Source organism: Leptodactylus fuscus, chromosome 4 (genome assembly GCF_031893055.1).
Source record: "Leptodactylus fuscus isolate aLepFus1 chromosome 4, aLepFus1.hap2, whole genome shotgun sequence".
Classification (NCBI taxonomy): Eukaryota; Metazoa; Chordata; class Amphibia; order Anura; family Leptodactylidae; genus Leptodactylus; species Leptodactylus fuscus.
In genome coordinates, this window is record NC_134268.1 from 14,328,116 (window position 1) to 14,352,146 (window position 24,031).

General features: G+C 46.9%; 1 protein-coding gene across 1 annotated transcript in view; it reads left to right on the forward strand.

Moving 5' to 3' along the window:
* Window positions 1-9,710: 9,710 nt before the first annotated feature.
* ZFAT (zinc finger and AT-hook domain containing) overlaps window positions 9,711-24,031 on the forward strand; it is a 110,704-nt gene continuing 96,383 nt past the window's right edge. The window contains exons 1-3 of the mRNA XM_075270083.1: window positions 9,711-9,797; window positions 19,109-19,216; window positions 21,356-21,517. Of these exons, the coding sequence (XP_075126184.1) occupies window positions 19,165-19,216; window positions 21,356-21,517 (214 nt within the window). The 5' untranslated portion in view covers window positions 9,711-9,797; window positions 19,109-19,164. The remainder of the gene's footprint in view (window positions 9,798-19,108; window positions 19,217-21,355; window positions 21,518-24,031) is intronic.

Here is a 24,031-nt window from a genome sequence, read left to right on the forward strand (position 1 = left end):
GGCAAATGTAAAAAGTTATTCCGGGAGGCCTAGATTAGAATGTAAGCCCTGCTCGGTGTCAGGAATAGAATTCTAGACTTGCAGTGAAGACTGACACCTGCTGGGCCAGACTGATCTGGTTCTATAAGATAATCCTTTAATAGTCACACTGTGGGGAAATTTCAGCAGCATGATAATATGGATACAGGATTATTATTTATTTAATATGCTTACTTGTATAGCGCCATCATATTCTGCAGCGCTTTACAGACATTGACAGTCACTGTCCCATATAGGACTCACAATCTACAATCCCTATCAGTATGTCTTGGGTGTGTGGGAGGAAACCGGAGGAAACCCACGCAAACACGGGGAAAACATACAAACGCCTTGCAGATGTTGTCCCTGGCAGGATTCGAATCCAGGACTCCAGCGCTGCAAGACTGCAGTGCTAACCACTGAGCCACCGATAACAGTCATATATTACAGAAGGAGACACATAAGCTTAGAATAGCAGATAGGAGAAAATACTAGGAATCAATAGCAGCTAAAGAAAAGAAAGAAAGAAGACTTCAGGATCATTTAGTTCTCTGTGCGGAGTGTCTTCGCTTGGTCTGATGTAGATTATACAGCCTGGTCGCGGTTGGAAGGAAGGACCTGCGATAGCTCCTTCTCACACTTGGGGTGAAGCAGACGGTCACTTACACTGCTGCCAAGTCCCATCAAGGTCCCATACATGGGGTGGGATTTGTTCTCCCGCATGGAGGTCACCACAGACAGTATCCTTCTGTCACCCACCACCTGTACTGGATCCAGGGGCTCCCCAGGACAGAGCTGGGCCTTCTGATCAGCCTGTCAAGTCTATTTCTGTCCCTGGTTGATATACTGCTCCCCCAGCAGGCCACACCAAAAAAGATGGCTGAGGCAACCACAGAGTTGAAGAAGGCCCTAAGAAGTGTCCCCTGGACTCCGAAGGCCCTAAGAAGTGTCCCCTGGACTCCGAAGGCCCTCAGCCTCCTGAGCAGGTAGAGTCTGCTGTGGCCCTTTCTGTGCAGCGCCTCCAGGTGGTCAGCCCAGTCTAGTTGATTATTGAGGAGCGCACCCAGATACTTATAGGTCCTGACTATCTCAATACATGTTTCTTGGATCTCCACTGGGGTCGGAGCACTTCTCCGTTTCCCAAAGTCCACCACCATCTCCTTGGTCTTCCCAGCATTAATCCTGAGCTGGTTCTGCTGGCACCATTCAACAAAGTCCCGGTTCAAGTCTCTGTATTCCCTATCGTCACCATCAGTGATAAGGCCGACTATAGCAGAGACATCGGAGGACTTCTGTAAGTAACAGCTGGAGGAGTTGTGCCTAAAGTCAGCAGTGTACAGTGTGAAGAGAAATGGGGCAAGAACTGGACCTTGTGGTGCCCCCGTACTACAGATCACAGTGTCAGACACACAGTCCTGGGCTCTCACATACTGAGTGTTCCCGGGGGAGGGGGGTGATGGGTATTAAAGGTTTTGCTGTTTCCTTCCATAGTGGGGCAGATTTATGGGGCCTCCTGTACCAGCAAGTTTTACTGCACCCAAAAATACAAGTTTTGCGGCTTTCTTATATGCTTTGGGGCAATTGTTTCTGTCCATTTTCTGACTCGCACACCACTAGGTGCAGCTTGAGATAGACTTGTAGGGGGGTCCATTGTTACCTATATCGGGTCACACACTGTAGCGGAAGGGTTTGTTACAATGTGTCAGTGATACCTGGCCTGGACAGGGATAGTAAGAAGATGGAAACTGTCCCTCTAGCGCCACCTTCAGGTACCTGTGCTGTAAGTCGCCTCTCCTTTTTTGCTGATGGTCAGACCTTTCTGTACACCTGAAGGGGGTGGTTTCTGCGGATGAGCATGGATTGCTGCAAGCCTCACTCAGGTCAATAGGACGGTTACAGAAAATCTGCAGTGTGTGAATACATCTTTAGCGTCATCAGGATTATGACTGGAGATGACAGCTCTACTTGGTTGTGTGAGATGCCGCCAGTATCCCGTTGTGTTGTATACTGTAGGTAAGGATGACCTTATGCATCATTAACCCCTTAGACGCCGCTATTAATAGACATTGCACAGCTGGCAATAACAAGGAGCTCCCTTATATCTCCCCGTGCTTGTCAGGGCGCTGAGTCTAGTAATGCCAACGGTAAACCCAAAAATACCAACATTTATTTTTTTCTACGGGACAACATTTAAAAAAAAACCCACCATACTGAGAGCATGTTGTGTTGTGGGCCCTCCAAACAAACACCAAAAATGAGAAGGTACGCCAGGACAAAGGAAAACTGTCTCACACGGGCACAAAGGGGGTGGATTATGGCGCGGAATCCACATCATAATCCGCCCCCTCACAATGGTGGTCTATGGGAAGTCTAGGGTGAGCTGCCCTTTCTTCAGGTGGATTCCGCGGCCCGTTAAATTGGCCCATTCATTTGAACCTGCTCTGGAGGGGGAAGCCGCGACTGTCGTGGCAGGCAGATTTTGGCTCCCCGCGTCACTCTCAGTGCCAAATTCCGCTCTTCTGCTTCCCGTGTGAACAGGGCCTTAGGCAGCTTAAAGGGGTAGGTAACCCTAAGAGTAAGTTCACACCGGAGACCACCTCAGGATCCGGACCAAAATACAGGTAGCCGTGACTGAGAGCAGGTGAGAGACTGATGCACTGCACCGGCATCCAGCCGTGCACTCCGATTCGGATTAGGCCCAATGAGTGGGCCTAGTCGGGAGGAGGGAGTGTCTTCAGGCCAAATCGCGAAGTGAAACGGCCCGAAGAATGAGCATCTCGCTTCTTTTTCTGGGAGCCGGAACAAACCAGCTCCTGGAAAAAAGACCTGATCGGCTCCCATTGATTTTGGATACGGTCTCAAAATCCTTACCAAACTACTCAGTGTGAACTTACCCTAAGGCTTAGTTCACACTGAGTTTTTTGGTCAGGGTTTTGAGGCCGTATCCGCCTCAAAACCTTGACCAAAAAGACGGGAAATCAATGGGAGCCGCGCAGGAGCAAACAGAAGCAAGGTGTTCATTCTTCAGGCCGAGTCGCCTTGCGATTAGGCCTGAAGACACTCCCTCTTCCGGACTAGGCCCATTCATTGAGCCTGATCCGGAGGAGGGTGCACGGCTGGAAGCCGCTGCCATGCACCGGCTTTCAGTTCCGCAACACGTTTTATGGATCGGAACCTGAAGCAGCCTCCGCCTCAGGTTCCGATCCAAAAAACTCCGTGTGGATTAAGCCTAAGGGTTAGAGATGAGCGAGTACTGTTCGGATCAGCCAATCCGAACAGCACGCTCCATAGAAATGAATGGATGCACCTGGTACTTCCGCTTTGACACCGGCCGGCCGCTTAACCCCCCGCGTGCCGGCTACATCCATTCATTTCTATGCGAGCGTGCTGTTCGGATCGGCTGATCCGAACAGTACTCGCTCATCTCTACTAAGGGTCCATTCACACGGAGTAACGTGCCGCGTGACCTGGCACGTATACGGCGTGTTAGATTTTGAGCGCCGTAAAAGCTCCCATTGATTTCAATGGGAGCCTGGATCGTATACGCCGCGTTATTTTGCCGCCGTGATTTTGCATTCACACAGAGTTTTTTGTTCAGGAAACTGACTCAAATTACTCCTCCCAAAAACGCCTCACCATACAGTCCTATTAGCAGCCTAATAGCTAGTTCACATGGGGGCAATGAGGCGGATTTTGACTGCAGATTTCGCCTCAAAATCCACCTCTATACAATAGTGGTCTATGGAGACCGCTAGCATTTGTTTTTCTGCTAGCAGTTTTTTGCAGCTAGCGGAAAAAAAAAGCGACATGACCTTTCTTCAGGCGGATTCCGTCTGAGGAAAGTAATAGAAGTGAATGGAAAGCGGAAAACACGTCACTTTTTTTTTTTCCAAAAAAAAACCGCCCAAAAAACACAATGCTTTTTTATGGTCCATTCACTTTAGGGGAGGGGAAAACCACCTGGCATTTTCTGAAGCGTTTTTTTTTTTTTTTTTTTTTTAACCAAAAGCCGCTCCAAGGTCCAAAAACCACTTCATAATTAGGAAGCGTTTTTTTTTTCTGGACCAAATTAAGCCACACGTAATTTATGTGTGAACTAGCCCTAAGGGTGCATTCATACGGAGGAAAATGGTGTGGAATTTCAGCGCTGAAAAACAAAAAGCCTCCCTTTGACTTCAGTGGGTTCCCGTTTCTGCTAGCATTGAAGTCAATGGGAGGCTGAAATTCCTCACCAAATTCCTCCGCATTTTCCTCCGTGTGAAGGAGAGGTTGTCACAGGGTTGTGTGGCCTATTGTGCCCCAATTACCCCCTACCCAAGCTCCTTTAGGGACTGGGAGAATTGTGACTTGATCTGTGTGGCCGTGACCATTGACCAGTTCCAGGAAGGGAGAATTATGCAGCTAGAGATAATTGCACAGTTCTCTCCATCATCAGTCCGAGCACTGTATATGTATCCAATAAAAGAGGATTTCCAGGCCTATTAACCGGTTAAGGACCGCTGGCCGTAAATTTACGGCCAGCAGTCCTGGTCTCTAAGACCAGCCGATTGTAAATTTACGGCCGGTCTTCAGAGACTCACTAGGCAGGGGGTGGGGTGGGGGGAGGGCAGGGGTTAGGTGTTACTGACACCTAACCACCCCCTCAACAACATTCAGTCGGACTCAGTTCCGACTGAACGTTTTAACCCTTTCGATCGTGCCGTGAAACATCACGGCGCGATCGAAAGGGATCCGCCGCATATTGAAGCTGATCGGCACCCCCCGCGGCGAGATCGGGGGGTGCCGATGTCAGTAGAAGGTAGTCTGGGGTCTGGCCAGTGACCCCAGACTACCGGAGCCCCCACATACCTGGTTGATCCTGCCGACCGATGGAGGAAGTGAGCGATGTGTCTCACTTCCTCTGCTGCTTGCAGGACACGAGCAGGCTCATGTCCTGCTCGTGTCCTGCAAGCTACTATACAAAATCAGTTGATTCTTTCATGAAAGCATCAACTGATTCAAGTGTCCTAAAGGGACACATGAAAAAGTTAAAAAAAAAAAAGTTAAAAAAAAAGTAAAGTGTATGAAAAAAGTAATAAAGTTATAAAGCCCAAAAATCCCTTTTTCTCTATACAAAATGAACTATATAAAAAAGTACTAAAAATTAATAAAAACAATGCATATTTGGTATCGCCGCGTCCGTAACAACCTGTACAATAAAACTGAAATAATATTTAATGTATACGGTGTACATCTGAAAAAAAAACCGGAAAAAACCCGCCAGAAGTAGTGATTTTTCACCATATCACCTTACAAAATATGCTATAAAAAGTGATCAAAAAATCATATGCACCCCACAACAGTACCAATAAAAAGCGCAGGTTGTCCCGCAAAAAATAAGCCCTCAACCAACACTGTCAACCGAAAAATAAAAATGTTACGCCTCTCATAAGATGGCGATGCAAAAATCACTGATTTATGTCCCCAAATGTGTTTTTGTTCTGCAGAATTAGTATCGCATAAAAAAATACTATAAATGAGGTATCGCCGTAACCGTACCGACCCGCAGAATAAAGGGAACATGTTACTTTTACTGTGCGCTGCATGGCGAAAAATTTAAAGGGTACAACTCAATGCCAGGATTTTTTTTTTTTTTTAAATCCAGCAAGAGTTAATAAAATGTATTCAGTATGTTGTAGGCACCCAAAAATGGTGTCATTACAAAATATATCACATCCCGCAAACAACAAGCCCTTATATGGCCACGTCACCAAAAGAATAAAGAAAATATAGCATCTACCAATGTGAAGACAAAAAAACCCAAAATCGCCAAATTATTAGAATACAACTGGCGGCGTCAGGAAGGGAATGTATAAGCTGTGTCAGTGTACTTCAGGAGACACCCCAGATTTACAGCTTACAAGGGAAAGACACCAGAAGTGACCCCCAAAATGAGCCCCAGAGTGACTCCCCCAATCATAGGAGCTACTGGGACATAGTAGGGAATTTGGTGTCTGCAATGTACTCCGCACCGCTTATATATTCCCTCTTCGCCATCCGCTGTGCAGTCATGTCCGGGATACTAATACTCACTACACCCCCTGAGAAATTCTTTGAGGGGTGCAGTTTTCAAAATGGGGTCACTCCTTTGGGGAATCCACTTTTCTGGTACCTTACAGGCTCTACAAACATGGCATGGCGTCCAGATACCAAACATCTGAATCTGTACTCCAAAAGCCTCATCGCGCTCCTTCCCTTCTGCGCCCTGCTGTGCGCCCAAACTGCAGTTTATGCCACATGTATGACACTGGTGTACCCGGGATAACGTACGTAATGTCATATGTGGGTATAAACTGATATTAGGGCACAGCCGGACACAGAAGGGAAGAAGGGTTATTGGGTTTTTGGAGCGCAGACGGTTTGGTTTTTGGATGCCATGACACTTTTGCAGAGACCCTAAACTTGCCCCTACAAAATGGGGTTTACAGTTACCTCCAGGTCTCTCCAAAAGGAACATGGCCCCCAGAAAGTCCCTCTAAATCTGTACCCCAAAAGCTAAAAAGCGCAGTGCTCCTTCCCTTCTGAGCCCTCCTGTGTGCCCAAGCAGCAGTTTACACCCACATATATATATTTTTTGCCCCTCGGGATGGCCCCTTAATAGTTTTAGGAGTGCAGGTCTCTGACAACACAAAGTGGGTGCAATGTATGGGGCACCGAAATGGCATATTTCTTTCAAAATTTAAATTTTCATTTTGGACATTCATTTTTTGGAAGCATTTTAGGCACAAAATGATAATACCCCTTGATTCATTCCTTGACAGGTGTAGTTTCTAAAATGGGGTCACAATGGGGGGTTTCCATTGTATTGATACTTTAGGGGCTCAGCAAATGAGACATGGCACCTGAAAACTATTCCAGCAACATCTGCCCTCCAAAATCCAAATAGCTCTCTTTCCATTCTGAGCCCCACCATGTACCCATACAGCAGATTATGGCCACATATGAGGTATTGCCGTGTTCAGGAGAAATTTTGTAACAAACTGTGGGGGGCTTTTAATTCTTTAACTACTTGCAAAATTAAAAATATGGCGCTATAATGGACGATTCATTGGGAAAAAAAGTAATTTTTCATTTTTACGTCCCAATGTTAATAAAATCTGTGAAACAGCTGTGTGGCCAAAATGCTCAGTATACCCCTAGATAAATTCTATGAGGGGTGTAGTTTCCAAAATGGGGTCACTTTTAGGGGGTTTCCACTGTATTGGTACTTTAGGGGCTCTGCAAATGCGACATGGGACTTGAAAAATATTCCAGCAAAATCTGTCCTTCAAAAGCCAAATAGCCCTCTTTCCATTCTGAGCCCCGCCATGTTCCCATACAGCAGATTATGGCCACATATGGGGCATTTCTGTGTTCAGGAGAAATTGTTTAACGAACTTTATGGAGCTTTTTCCCCTTTATCCTCTTGTGAAAATGAAAAATTTGGGGCTAAATTGACAGTTTATTGGAAAAAAAGTAATTTTTCATTTTCATGCCCCAATGTTAATAAAATCTGTGAAACAGCTGTAGGGTCAAAATGCTCACTCTACCCTTTCATATGTTCTGTGGGGGGTGTAGTTTCCAAAATGGGGTCACTTTTAGGGGGTTTCCACTGTATTGGTACTCTAGGGGCTCTGCTAATGCGACATGGTACCTAAAATTATTCCAGCAAAATCTGCCATCCAAAAGCCAAATAGCGCTCTTTCCATTCCAAGCCCCGCCATGTACCCATACAGCAGAATATGGCCACATATGGGGTATTGCCGTGTTCAGGAGAAATTGTTTAACAAATTGTGGGGGGCTTTTACTCCTTTATCCCCTTGTGAAAATTAAAACTTTGGGGATAAAGTGACATTTTAGTAATTTTTCATTTACACATCCCAATGTTAGTAAAATCTGTGAAACAACTGTAGGGTCAAAATGCTGACTATACCCCTTGATGAATTCTGTGAGGGGTGTAGATTCTAAAATGGGGTCACTTTTGGGGGGTTTCCATTGTTTTGGTACTCTAGGGGCTCTGCAAATGAGGCATGGTGCCTGAAAATTATTCCAGCAAAATCTGCTGTTCACACACCCAGTGTCGCTCCTTCCCTTCCATGCACTGCTGTGTGCCCAAAAATCAGTTTACGCCCACATGTGGGGTATTTCTGTGCACGGGAGAAATTGCATAACAAAATGTGAGATGCATTTTCTCCTTTAACCCTTTGTGAATGTGTTAATTTTAGGTCTAAATGAATGTATTAATGAAAAAAATAAAATGTCTAAATTTCACTGCCATATTATTTTTATTCTTATGAAAAACTTAAAGGGTTAACAAACATCCCAAATGCTGTTTTGAATAATTTGAGGGGTGTAGTTTTGAAAATGGGGTGATTTATGGGGGTTTCTATTATACAGGCCTTTATAATTCCTTACAGAACTGAAGCGGTCCCTAAAAAATTGGTTTGGGGAATTTTCTTGCAAATCTAGAAAATCGCTGTTACACTTGTAATAATAATAATAATAATAATACATTTTATTTATATAGCGCCAACATATTCCGCAGCGCTGTACAATTTATAGGGTTCAGATACAGACATACATAACAAAGAACGTCATTTCACACAATGGGACTGAGGGCCCTGCTCAAAAGAGCTTACAATCTATGAGGTAGAGGGGGTGACACAAGAGGTAGCAGGGGCGGCTTGTAAGCCTTGTAACGTCCAAAATAAATTAAAAGACAATCAAAAGATGATGCCGATATAAAGCAGAGATATGGGAGATAATATTTATTTATGTATTTGGGTGGTATGACTATCTGCCTGAAAAGCAGAGAATTTCACATTTTGAAAATTACAATTTTTTCCAAATTTCCATCAAATTTCCTAGTTTTTTTTATAAATAAATACACAAATATTGATTAATATTTACCACTAACATGAAGTATAATGTGTTACGAAAAAAACAGTCTCAAAACCACTTGTGTAAGTTAAACCGTCTCAAAGTTATTGCCATTTAAAGTGACACATGTCAGTTTTGAAAAAAAAGGCCCGGTCTTTAACATACTTTTGGGCCTGGTCCTTAACCGGTTAATTGACGATGTAGGGTAGGTCATTCATTAAAGGTTGACCGGTCCGAAAGCTGATAGAAGAAGCTGCAGTGTTCATGGTAATGTTGTGGCCTCTTCACTGCTCACCAAGCAGAGCGCCACCCATCTGTATAGTGGCTGTACTTTGTATTGCAGCTCAGCCCAGTCACTTGAATGGGACAGCTGCGGTCAGACCGAATAAAATAGCAATCAAAAAACAAAAACAAAAATCTAAAAGTTTAAGGGAACCATTAGAGAGGTCGGGCACTGTGAGCATTGACTGTGGTCTATAAAATGCTGAAATTTTAGGGTTAACCCCTTATTCCCTGATACTTTGCCGCCCTTATCTACTTCTAATACCGAGAGAGGATAGATCACGGACAAAATGGCGTCACCCTTGACTGCGGACACTTCCATGTACAATAGCTATAAATCTCTCTTTCTCTAGTGGTCTCCGGTAAGCCCGCCCACCGGTCACCTCTATCCAATCAGCGGGCGCGTTACGTCCCCGGCGCGCTCGGTGTCAAGTGAGAGACTCTCTCCGATTGGTGGAGAGTTTGTATACAGAGCGCTGATTGGCTGGCTGTGTGGGACATGGGGTTGTCGCCTCCGCAGCTTCCGGGGCTGTAGTTGTCTGTGTCTCCCCCGTTACTTGGGATGGCGAGGAGCTCGGGGGCTCATGGAGAGGCAGCAGGTCAGTGCCCGGTATGGTTGTGGTCACTTCTGCAGCGGGGTGGTGTGGTGTGACTAGCCGTAGTCTGAGGGGTCTCAGTGCAGCGGTGGGTGTCAGTAAAACCCCTGTCATCCGCCATACAATATAAGGTATCGTTCACACCTCGTTTTATGCTGGTTTGTTACATGTAAGTGCATGGAACTGTACAAAGCCCATTCACACATTGCGGTTTGTAGGTGTTTGCTCACTGTGGTGCGTTTTTACCTGTTTTTTCACCCCAGGAGCAGCAGAGAAAGTGTCTCAATGGTGATTGCACATGGAAGTCTCCTGGAGCTGTCACTGTGTGAGGGTATAGTGGTAAACCTGCACCTGGGGGAGGGGCTTATCTGAGGACACGTGACTCCCAGGTTATTAGCATATTGTGTCCTGTGCTAGATGGGACTCTCTGAACCATTAGGAGCGGCAGGTCATTGGTTCGGGAGCTCCAAAATACTTCACTACATGGAATCCAAACTGAAACATGAAGTAACGGTGCAGGTCTATGTGTCTCCATGATAACAGACGACAAACAAACCCTGTGTAGTCAGGCCCTGCAGTCCTGTGTTACTGTGATTAACCCCTTCCTGCACCCTGACGTACTGCCGCCATGACCGTGTCATACACAACTCCGCTGCAGCGGTGGGGATCGCACAAGGCTCTGAGCCCAGCGGTTAACCTTCTAAATGCTGCAGTCAAGTTACTAAACGATTATCGGCCTGACAGCGTGATTTGGCATTGGCTATGGAGACGGGCTAGGACCACATAAAGGTGACACCCACTGGCCATAGGACCCCTTAGGGCATTATGGATGTTGTAGAGGGGGATCCGGCTCTTAGGACCCCTTGGTAGCCCACGGGGAGATCTGCAGGGGGAGAAGAGAAGTTTCCCCTATGAGGACGTGGCCGGTACAATTATTGGAATGTGTGGAAAAGCGTTTGATGCTTCCTGTGATTAACGGTATCCACTGGTAAGCTTTGAACCGATTCCCTGCGGAGGTCTTACTATAGCCCATTACCAGGGTCTTGCTATTCCCTGCGGAGGTCTTACTATACCCCATTATCAGGGTCCTCCTATTCCCCGCGGAGGTCTTACTATACCCCATTATCAGGGTCCTCCTATTCCCTGCGGAGGTCTTACTATACCCCATTATCAGGGTCCTCCTATTCCCCGCGGAGGTCTTACTATACCCCATTATCAGGGTCCTCCTATTCCCCGCGGAGGTCTTACTATACCCCATTATCAGGGTTCTCCTATTCCCTGCGGAGGTCTTACTATACCCCATTATCAGGGTCCTCCTATTCCCCGCGGAGGTCTTACTATACCCCATTATCAGGGTCCTCCTATTCCCCGCGGAGGTCTTACTATAGCCCATTATCAGGGTCCTCCTATTCCCAGCAGAGGTCTTACTATAGCCCATTACCAGGGTCTTCCTATTCCCCGCTGAGGTCTTACTATAGCCCATTACCAGGGTCTTCCTATTCCCCGCGGAGGTCTTACTATACCCCATTATCAGGGTCTTACTATTCCCCGCGGAGGTCTTACTATTCCCCATTACCAGGGTCTTCCTATTCCCTGCGGAGGTCTTACTATTGCCCATTACCAGGGTCTTCCTATTCCCTGCGGAGGTCTTACTATTGCCCATTACCAGGGTCTTGCTATTCCCCGCGGAGGTCTTACTATTCCCCATTACCAGGGTCTTCCTATTCCCAGCGGAGGTCTTACTATTCCCCATTATCAGGGTCTTGCTATTCCCCGCGGAGGTCTTACTATAGCCCATTATCAGGGTCTTGCTATTCCCCGCGGAGGTCTTACTATAGCCCATTACCAGGGTCTTACTATTCCCTGCGGAGGTCTTCCTATTCCCCATTATCAGGGTCTTCCTATTCCCCGCGGAGGTCTTACTATAGCCCATTACCAGGGTCTTCCTATTCCCCGCGGAGGTGTTACTATTCCCCATTACCAGAGTCTTCCAATCCCCCGCGGAGGTCTTACTATAGCCCATTATCAGGGTCCTCTTATTCCCCGCGGAGGTCTTCCTATTCCCCATTATCAGGGTCTTCCTATTCCCCGCGGAGGTCTTACTATACCCCATTATCAGGGTCCTCCTATTCCCCGCGGAGGTCTTACTATACCCCATTATCAGGGTCCTCTTATTCCCCGTGGAGGTCTTACTATTCCCCATTACTGGGCTCTTACTGTAATAATAAAACTAGTGATGTCCTTGTTAGGGACTCGTGCACACACTGCTGTTTCTAGTCACTCGCAGTAAGCCGAAAACTTGCAAATAAAGGGGGAGATTATTAAAGGGGTGTCCGTGTCTTATTACTTCATCACTTGGAGATCAGTGGGGGTCCTGAGACCCCTGTAGATCAGAGCGGTAATGGCGCTTCCCAAGTGTCTGATTCCACTTCAAGGGTCATGTGACGTCACGTTGCGTTCACGTCTGCGGCGGAGTCTCTGTTGCAGAGTTGGTGGAGAAATAAAGTCCTGTGCGGAGGAATCCGTCGCTTTCTGTTTCAATAGCAGACCCCCGACTGACCCCATTATAGTCAGTGGGGTTCGCTGGGCTCCGTGAGTAGCTGTTGTAGCAGTCCGGGCCCCCTGACTAACCGAAACAACGGAGAGCACAATGCTTAGAGCTCAGACCCATCAAGTGACTAGAGATGAGCTGCAATACCAAGTCCAGCCACTATACAGCGTACGGCGCTGTGCTCAGTGCTTACCCCAGTGCTGATGCTTCTTTAGCTGATTGGCCAAGGGTCTGGGGGCAACGGACCTACACCAGTCTCCAACTGAGGACCGATTAACCCTGGAATGCCCCTTTAAGGCTAAGACCCAATGTAGTGAGCCGCAGCAAAATACATTGCGGAAAAGACCGCGGCGGAAACGCATTGTGTTTTTCGCTACATTGTTTTTCACAGGAATCCCGCAGGGTATTTCTCTGCCCCTATTACACCTGCACGGCGTTTCCTTAGATATAATTGACATGTAGCGATTTACAAAAACGGAAGCATTGTTCAAATTACCGTATTTTTCGGACTATAAGACGCACCTAGGTTTTAGAGGAGGAAAATAGGGAAAAAAAATTTGAAGCAAAAAATGGTAAAATATTTAATATATGGGAGTTGTAGTTTTGCAACAGCTGCAAGGCCACATTGACAGATGACCCTGCAGCTGTACGGGGATGCATAGAGTGTTTTTTTTTTTTTTTTTGCGGGGCCAGCTGTACTTTTTAGTTATACCATTTTGGGGAATATCTATTGCTTAGATCACCTTGTATTGAAAAAAAAAAACAGTGGTTTATGATATATGATTTTCTACTTTTATATATATATTCTAGGGACAGGAGGTGATTTAGAACTTTTATTTTTCATATTTTTATTATATATTTTTAAAGGTTTTTTTTTTTTTTGTTTTTTTTTTACTATTCCCCCCCCCCGGGGGGCTTGAACCTGCGGTCACTTGATCGCAAGTCCCATAGACGGCAATACAACTGTATTGCCGTCTATGGGACATTCTGTCTATTAGTATTACGGCTGGTCATAGAGACCAGCCGCAATACTAATATAGCCGTGACAGGCCGGGGAGCCTCATTAGGCTCCCGGCTGTCACCCGAACAGGTCGGCTCCTGCGATATCGCCGCGCAGGAGCCGGCCTGCAACTCTACAGGTACGGGGCCGGTGGGGACCGGCCCCGGGGGAGAAGAGGCCGCTGACAGACTGCAGACCCGGCATCCGCTGTACTAGAGAGGCGGATGCCGGGGAGGGATAGACGCCGGGGCCTGAGACATCGCTCCTCTGCCCTGCATGAAGCCAGCGGCGGGGGGACGGAGGAGCGGAATAGCATCACTCCTCCCGCCGCTGGCTTCATTCAGGGCAGAGGATCGCAGCGATGTCTCAGGCCCCGGCGTCTATCACTTGCCGGCATTCGCCTCTCTATTACGGCAGGTGCCAGGCCAGGCACATTCAGACTATAAGACGCACCCTTCTTTTCCCCCAAAATTTTGGGGAAAAAAAGTGCGTCTTATAGTCCGAAAAATACGGTATGTTTCCGTTGTGATTATTTTTCTGCAGTGTTTTTGGATGGGATCCTGGCTCACTTTGCAGGTAGAGTAAAACAAGGCGTTATCGCAACGTGGGGCCCCGGGCTAAGTCTCTTTTCTGTATATAAGTCACATCTTCTGGAACGTTCTATCTGTGGGGTAACATTTTGCAACTTTTTTGCAGCGGGCAGTGTCCGGCACATGGGTCAGGCCATCGACACCCCCCTTCCCTCGCCTGCAGGGTGAGGACCTACCCCCGGGCTCCTCAGGCTGACAGTGATAGATGATAACAAATGGTGCCACTCCTGAGGTGGGTGAGCAGGTTGGGCCGCTGGGGCCGGGGTGGACAGATGGCGGAGATGGGTAATGTCCTTCTAGATGTGAAGGTGTCAGGTTGGACATCTGGACGTGTGTGATGTGCGGGACCCCTCCGAGCCCTGCCCAGACCTTTTATTCCCTCGTAATTCCTTATTATGGCCTCTAGCGCCGTATCTAATCTCATTACAAGGCTGAGCTTCACTGCTGAGAGGCTGCAGTATGCTGTGCGGCCACTAGAGGGCGCCGGAGGAGCAGACATCACACCTGTATTATATTTCACCTTCCTATATACTGGTATGGAGTCTTGTTATTCCAGTTATACACGGCCTAGGTGAAAGCTGCTAAATTGTCAGGGGTCCGACCCATGGGACCCCCATCAATTGCCAAAATAGTAGAGAGAATGGGGTATCCGATCTGTAGGGTTGACTACTGGGGTTTTAAAGGGATTGATATAGGTCAGAAAGCCCCTTTAATACTAAGTCTGATCGGTGTAGGTTGCTGTGATCTTACTGGCATATAAACAGTTAAGCCCGATACTACTTCGTCACGAGATCCCGGTTCCGCGGCTTCGGATATGTGACCGCCGCGTCGTGTTTTACTGTTTATCGCCGGGGTCTTGACCGTAAACTGAGAATTCAGCAGGTTGTAGATAAGAAGGGAAATAATTGGAGGAAGGAAGAGCGAGGCGGAACGAGAGGCTGGAAGAAAACCGCGGCATCTCCCCGTGTACATCGCAGGTTAATGAGGTTAATGGAGCCTCCGGGCTGCGCGGCTCGTGGTAATAACACAGGGCAATGTAAACTTTATAGCAGGACAATACTCCTGTCCGAACACTAGATGGCGCTCTATGACTCCACATCCAGTATTATCAGCCAGGACTACCATATATATGTGTTCTAGTCTCCAGCTCAGCAGTGTATGGATGGGAAAGGTACAATAACCTCTGTAGTGCACAGGTACAAGGCCTAGGTCAGGGGTGAGGGCGAGAATCCAGAGTGCCATCTATAGGTCACCGATCATCTGCCAAGTATAAGGCTAATATATGGATCACAAATCCATTCTAAAAATAGAGGTGTCTGATCTCCTTCCGGTGCTGAGGGTTGTCCATCTGGATCCACTACAGGAATTTTAGGCAAGTTGTAAAAGGGAGCAACACCTTATCCTAGTTACCTCCTGTTTTATACTCCAGAGCTGCGCTCACTATTCTGCTGGTGCAGTCACTGTGTACATACATTACATTACTTATCCTGTATTATACTCCAGAGCTGCACTCACTATTCTGCTGGTACAGTCACTGTGTACATACATTACATTACTTATCCTGTATTATACTGCAGAGCTGCGCTCACTATTCTGCTGGTGCAGTCACTGTGTACATACATTACATTACTTATCCTGTATTATACTCCAGAGCTGCACTCACTATTCTGCTGGTGCAGTCACTGTGTACATACATTACATTACTTATCCTGTATTATACTCCAGAGCTGAGCTCACTATTCTGCTGGTACAGGCACTGTGTACATACATTACATTACTTATCCTGTATTATACTCCAGAGCTGCGCTCACTATTCTGCTGGTGCAGTCACTGTGTACATACATTACATTACTTATCCTGTATTATACTCCAGAGCTGCGCTCACTATTCTGCTGGTACAGTCACTGTGTACATACATTACGTTACTTATCCTGTATTATACTCCAGAGCTGCACTCACTATTCTGCTGGTGCAGTCACTGTATATATACATTACATTACTTATCCTGTATTATACTCCAGAGCTGCGCTCACTATTCTGCTGGTACAGTCACTGTGTACATACATTACATTACTTATCCTGTATTATACTCCAGAGCTGCGCTCACTATTCTGCTGGTGCAGTCACTGTGTACATACATTACATTACTTATCCTGTATCATACTCCAGAGCTGTGCTCACTATTCTGCTGGTGCAGTCACTGTATATATACATTACATTACTTATCCTGTATTATACTCCAGAGCTGCGCTCACTATTCTGCTGGTACAGTCACTGTGTACATACATTACATTACTTATCCTGTATTATACTCCAGAGCTGCACTCACTATTCTGCTGGTGCAGTCACTGTGTACATACATTACATTACTTATCCTGTATTATACTCCAGAGCTGCGCTCACTATTCTGCTGGTACAGTCACTGTGTACATACATTACATTACTTATCCTGTATTATACTCCAGATCTGCGCTCACTATTCTGCTGGTACAGGCACTGTGTACATACATTACATTACTTATCCTGTATTATACTCCAGAGCTGCGCTCACTATTCTGCTGGTGCAGTCACTGTGTACATACATTACATTACTTATCCTGTATTATACTCCAGAGCTGCACTCACTATTCTGCTGGTACAGTCGCTGTGTACATACATTACATTACTTATCCTGTATTATACTGCAGAGCTGCGCTCACTATTCTGCTGGTACAGTCGCTGTGTACATACATTACATTACTTATCCTGTATTATACTCCAGATCTGCGCTCACTATTCTGCTGGTACAGTCACTGTGTACATACATTACATTACTTATCCTGTATTATACTCCAGAGCTGCGCTCACTATTCTGCTGGTGCAGTCACTGTGTACATACATTACATTACTTATCCTGTATTATACTCCAGAGCTGCGCTCACTATTCTGCTGGTGCAGTCACTGTGTACATACATTACATTACTTATCCTGTATTATACTCCAGAGCTGCGCTCACTATTCTGCTGGTACAGTCACTGTGTACATACATTACATTACTTATCCTGTATTATACTCCAGAGCTGCGCTCACTATTCTGCTGGTACAGTCACTGTGTACATACATTACATTACTTATCCTGTATTATACTCCAGAGCTGCGCTCACTATTCTGCTGGTGCAGTCACTGTGTACATACATTACATTACTTATCCTGTATTATACTGCAGAGCTGCGCTCACTATTCTGCTGGTACAGTCACTGTGTACATACATTACATTACTTATCCTGTATTATACTCCAGAGCTGCACTCACTATTCTGCTGGTGCAGTCACTGTGTACATACATTACATTACTTATCCTGTATTATACCCCAGAGCTGCGCTCACTATTCTGCTGGTACAGTCACTGTGTACATACATTACATTACTTATCCTGTATTATACTGCAGAGCTGCGCTCACTATTCTGCTGGTGCAGTCACTGTGTACATACATTACATTACTTATCCTGTATTATACTCCAGAGCTGTATATATATGTATCTCTATGATCCGTTCTCAGGGGTACACTAGTCATGTGACCCTGGCCCGTTGCCCCCTTATACTAGCCCTGCAGATATGCTGCCTGTAAGACTCCTCGCTCCCGTTGCGCTCAGCCTTCGTGTCACGCTGTATTGATATCTCGTCCCTCTGAAATCCGGTTAGCACTCTGATAGAAGATGAAATTCCAGTTGAGTTTGCAGTCGGGATCATTCAGATGAGGAATCGCCGTCGCTGGTAATTTATTCTCCATTCCGTTTCTCTGGATCAGAGATGTCTTCTGTCACCTCCCCCCGCGCAGCCTCAGCGCACAGACAGGGATATTGTGGTTGTTTCCGTGATGTGCTGGAGGACGATTAATAAAGTTTTTGCTGGAGGTTCAGAACGGCGGTTTGTTGTTTACGGACAACCCATTTGGTGGTAATATATAAAGGAGTGCTCCGGTAGCAAGAAATCACCCCGGTGACGCCTTTGGATTTGGGTAATTTCTTGTCACTGAAATACCCCTTTAAATGGATTGAAGATGCAGAATGACTTCAATTAAAGGGGTTGTACAAGGCGCCATATTGATACTTAGGATAGGTCACCACTATCGGATTGGTGGGGGTCCGACACCTGGTCCCCCTATTAGTAAGCTGGTATCTGCTTTAAAGGGGTTTTCTGGGATCAGGATATTGCTGACCTTTAATAACCCCCATTGATCTGCTCCTTTAAGGGGTTGCGCATTTCCAATTTAGTGGTGGGGCAGGGTATTGCACCATTCTCTCATACAACAAAGTATATGTAGATCTCCAGCGCTGCTCAGCCTGTGCTGCCTGGTTCTTGAATAGAATTCCAGAAATGCAGTAAAAACTGACACTTACCAAAACAAACCAGCAAAGGGCAAGTTATAAAACCATTTTCCGAAAATGAATGTAAGTAACGTTGTAATATATCATATTGATGAAAAATGCTTCCTTCTCCACTTATCAGGTTGAGTTACTTTTTACATGGAAGTCTATGGAGAGGAGGAGGCTGCTGGAAAAGAGAGAACCCTTCTGATATGGCTGAGACTGCACAGTATGAGGCGATAAATCAAGTGTTTGCCACCGACGCCTCTTCTCTCTCCCACTCCATAGACTTCTTTATGTGAGGTGAATACAGTGACTGATTCTGTAGAGCTAAACAGTCTGGTGTCAATGCAAACCCCCAGTGGTCACATCAGAGAATGACTAGGCCTGATATTCTCTCTGTAGTCACAGCGGAGACTTTCACTGGTTCCTACAGGTACTTATAACATGCCCCCTGCTGGCAGGAAACCACAGAGGACATCTACCACTGAATGCTATGGATGTGACTTCATCTATTGTCAGTAGTGATGTAATGATGGCTCAGTGGTGTTATCTATAGAGGTGTTATCTTCTAATGTAATATTATGATGTAAGTGGAGCCACCGCTGCAAAGAATACTACAAAACTGGCAAGTATACATACATTATTAGGCTTAGTGGGCAGAGTGACAATTGCAGGGTATAGTGTATGTGTGTATACATATAATATCCTGTATCGGGGGGGGGGGGGGACCAGGGGACCAGCCAGGAGTCTGTAGTGCGCTTGTACAGGCTGTGATGGGCGTATGACGCTTTCCCGGCCTCATCTGACCTCCTATCATTTTGCAGTCTGCAGGTGTTGACAGTCCCAGCGCCGTCTATGGAGAGGCTCAGTCGCCGGCCAAATGCATTCAGTAGAAAACAACTGCAACAATGACGTCTCCAGGTTGAATGAAGGTAAAAAAAACAAACAAAAAAAAAAACAGAAACATTAACCGGATGAGAAGGTTAAGGCTGTATTCACACTGTCGCTGCAGGCCTGCAGAACAGCAGAATCCCCGATGGGTCTCATTACCTGTCAGGTGTCGTCTGGAAACCTTGTGTGAACCGCGCCTTAACTAGGTGCTGCAAAGGTTTTATTTCCCAATTGTAGATTTTAACCCCTTTGGGTGCAATGATGGGAATCGGGAGTGTAGAGACCGCAATGGCTGCAAAACAATAAGACCCCAATATTATAGATAGGACATAGTAAGTGGGGGCCCCATTTAGCACTGGGGCCCAGACGCTTCAAGTGACAGCCCTGATTGGAATGGCTTTGGGTTGTTTAAAGGGATTTTACCATTAATAACCTTAATCTCCTAGTATGGGGAGGGGGGACTTCAGCCGTTGGGGGAGGGGACTTATGCTCCTCCCTCATTCTCTCATGTGGCCCCCCATGTGACATTGGCACCCAGATCTGGCCGCATTGTGGTGCTCGAAGTTACTGCACCGGATGTAGCCGAAAGCATCTCTGCCCCTTTCAAGTAAGGCCCGATTCACATTTGTGTTAGGGTTTCTGTTTGGGAGGTCCTTTCAGGGACCCCCTGAATGAAAACCTAATCCGCTTACAAAAACGGTTACCTGCGGACCCCACAGACCAGTGATGGTGAACCTTTTAGAGACCGAGTGCCCAAACCGCAACCTAAAGCCCACGTATTTATCACAAAGTGCCAACACGGCAATTTAACCTTAATACTGTGCGGATCTACAATTGTAGAATCTGTAATAATATCACTTGTCTGCTATAAAACAGATACTGTGTGATAAAAATAGTGAAGTACCCCTACACAGTACAATCTGCTCCACAGTGGGCCCTACACAGTACAATCTGCTCCACAGTGGGCCCTACACAGTACAATCTGCTCCACAGTGGCCCCTACACAGTATAATTTGCTCCACAGTGACCACCACACAGTATAATCTGCTGCACAGTGGTCTCCACACAGTATAATCTGCTGCACAGTGGCCCTCACACAGTACAATCTGCTCCACAGTGGCCCCCACACAGTATAATTTGCTCCACAGTGACCACCATACAGTATAATCTGCTGCACAGTGGTCTCCACACAGTATAATCTGCTGCACAGTGGCCCTCACACAGTATAATCTGCTGCACAGTGGCCCCCACACAGTATAATCTGCTGCACAGTGGCCCCCACACAGTATAATCTGCTGCACAGTGGCCCCCACACAGTATAATCTGCTGCACAGTGGCCCTCACACAGTATAATCTGCTGCACAGTGGACCTTACACAGTATAATCTGCTCCACAGTGACCCCCCCCACACACACACACGGTATAATCTGCTGCACAGTGGACCTTACACAGTATAATCTGCTCCACAGTGACCCCCCCCCACACACACAGTATAATCTGCTCCACAGTGGCCCCCACATAGTATAATTTGCTCCACAGAGAGGGCTCTGAGTGTCACCTCTGGCACGTGTGGCATAGTTTCGCCATCACGGCCATAGACTATAATGGGATCCATGTGGTTTCTGCCCGAAAAGGACGAAAAATACGAAGGGGGATCATACGCTAGTGTGAACCCAGTCTAAGGCTTAGTTCACATTTGTCGGAGTCTCCTTCTACCAGTTTTGGTTTTAAAATGACAGGCCCCATTATAGTCAATGGGGTGTACCAGACTCTGTGGGTAGCTCCTATTAAAGTGGTGATACTAATGTGAGCCTAGTGTCATAGACACAGAGCTGCGGGACTCTAACGCCACCTACGTGCAGTGTGCGGGGCTGCAGGTGTGCACCTTATACTTGAATAGGAACAGACCTCCAAGACAGGGCCAGATCGGCTAATGGGTTTGGATAGGTAATCCATGCCAAAAAAAAAAATCTGGATGGAAAACCTTAAATTTCCCGGTGCCCAAACCACGCATAGGATCCGCTATACAGGGTCAGATCCAGACTGACAAGCCGACCCTTCCACAGGTAGAGCAAAGCAGCTGCACCAAAAAGCAATGGGCTCGGAATCACGTACTCGGATATCAAAGATGTTTGTTTTTCGATATCTTGTAACGTCTTCTCTTCTCTCTTCCCCCTCAGGATCCAGCTCCATCTACATGTGTAAGCTGTGCAACCTCTTCTCTCCCAGTCACTCGGAGCTGCTGCTACACGTTACCGAAAATCACACCAAAGAAGGCCTGAGCCCCGACCACATCATTATCCCGCTGCGACCGCTGGTGCCGTCTGGCCGGAACGCAGAAGGTGAGCTGGGGGTTTGGTGAGGTCCTGGCTGTTGTGTTTTCTATCAGATGTGACATTATGGTAATAGTATGTAGATGACAAGGCCCTCACTCTTTAATAATCCCGCTCTATTCTCACATCTGGGGAAAATTTGTGAAAATTATTACATTTTAAAAGCTGGAAATTATTCCATTTACCGTTCTAATTTGGCCGTCGGAGGCCTCGCTGCCGTCAGGTATGCGCATATATTTGCAAGTCTTAATAATGAGGTGGTAAAGTGGTATCCATGTTTTATAGGGTTTGTCCTCATTTACATATTGTCTTAAAGAGCCCCTGTGACGACGGATATCACCAAGGCTTCAGTTCCTGTTCTTCAAGGGGTTTTCCAGGACATGCACCCTCGGCTGATGTATCTGTTCTGATTGGGGAGAAGGGAGATGAAATGGATTGTGCAGGTTGGAAGCGATCTGCCTGATCCTATCTATTTTGACTTCTCGAGTTGGTGGAAATTCATCCTGTTGCAGCAGAAACAGTGGGATCTGCAGTTAATGTCTATGGCCAGCTTAAAGGGATCTTATCATTGGATACCCCTTTTTTTTCTCCCTAACGCGTAGGAATAGCCTTAAGAAAGACTATTCTTCTCCTACCTTCTCCGCGCCGCCGTTCGGTAGAAATCAGGATTTTCTTCGGTATGCAAATGAGTTCTCTCGCAGCACTGGGGGCGGTCCCTAGTGCTCAAACAGCACTGGGGGCGACCCCAATGCTGCGAGAGAACTCTCCAGCGCCGCCTCCATCTTCTTTTGGAACGCCCTCTCCCTGTGTCTTCTTCCGTCCTGGCTTTCAATCTTCTAGGCCTCAGGCAGAGCAGACCATTTTCTTGCACAGTCGGCTCTGCTCGAGGTCCGAGGACTAGAAAATTGAAAGCCAGGATGGAAGAAGACACAGGGAGAGGGCGTTCCAGAAGAAGATGGAGTCCTCCCGGGTTCATCTGCTCCCGTGGCATCTTCAGGTGTTGTGCTAAGGCCGCTTATTGGCCTTGGTGGTCGCGTGTACTGGTTTATCTTTGGCATAGCATTGATCCTGGCCACCCAGCTTTATAGGACACTCTTGCATAACCTAAACAAGTGAATGGAGTCAGATGATTGGAGACCTGACCGCCCCAGGCCTCTAATGTCCTCTTCTGAAAACACAATTCTAGCGGAATACAGTTTCACAAATTGTGGGTTGCAATCTCCTAAAGCCAAGTTCAGAAATGTATTTCACAGTGCAGGACTGCAAACTGCCGACAATACTAATAGCTTGTATTCTGCATTGCTGTAAAAGGACCTTTTGAAGATGGCTCCATCATTTATTCAGCAGGTTTGTGTTGGGAAGCTGCCTAGTAGGGGAAGAACTTGGAGGTAGGAGAGCTCATTGTGGGGGAAGAGTGAATGCAGAAGGGCTGAGTGATTTAGGGGAAATATGGATGTAGGAGTGCTGTGTGTGTGGAGGAAAAGTGGATGAAGTAGGGCTGAGTGTGTGGGGAAATAAAAGTTGACCAAGTTGAGTCTATGGAGGGGCAGGCTGCCTGCAGAGACCATGGTGGGTGTAGGGAGGAAGAATAGAGGTAGCAGGTGTTGGGGAGCTGTGTTTTGTGTGTATTATGGGGAAAAACAAGGTGTTAGTACAGCTGGGTGTGGAGAACATGTAGCTGGCAGGGCTGTGTGTAGGGAATGTGGAGGTTTGAGGAAAGAAAATGGAGGTAGCAGAGCTGTGTGTGTGTGTGGATGTGGAGGAAGAATATGGCGGTAGCAGAGCTGTGTGTGTGGGGGACATGGAGGAAGAATATGGAGGTAGCAGAGCTGTGTGTGTGTGGGGGACATGGAGGAAGAATATGGAGGTAGCAGAGCTGTGTGTGTGGGGGGGACGTGGAGGAAGAATATGGAGGTAGCAGAGCTGTGTGTGTGGTGGGAAGTGGAGGAAGAATATGGAGGTAGCAGGTGTGTGTGTGTGTGTGTGTGTGGGGGGGACGTGGAGGAAGAATATGGAGGTAGGAGAGCTGTGTGTGTGGGGGGGGACGTGGAGGAAGAATATGGAGGTAGCAGAGGTGTGTGTGTGTGTGTGGGGGGGGGATGTGGAGGAAGAATATGGAGGTAGCAGAGGTGTGTGTGTGTGTGGGGGGGGGGGTCGTGGAGGAAGAATATGGAGGTAGCAGAGCTGTGTGTGGGGGGGGACATGGAGGAAGAATATGGAGGTAGCAGAGCTGTGTGTATGTGGGGGGAAGTGGAGGAAGAATATGGAGGTAGCAGAGGTGTGTGTGTGTGGGGGGTCGTGGAGGAAGAATATGGAGGTAGCAGAGCTGTGTGGGGGGGACGTGGAGGAAGAATATGGAGGTAGCAGAGCTGTGTGTGGGGGGGGGACGTGGAGGAAGAAATGGAGGTAGCAGAGCTGTGTGTGTGTGGGGGGGGGTCGTGGAGGAAGAAATGGAGGTAGCAGAGCTGTGTGTGGGGGGGAAGTGGAGTAAAAATATGGAGGTAGCAGAGCTGTGTGTGTGTG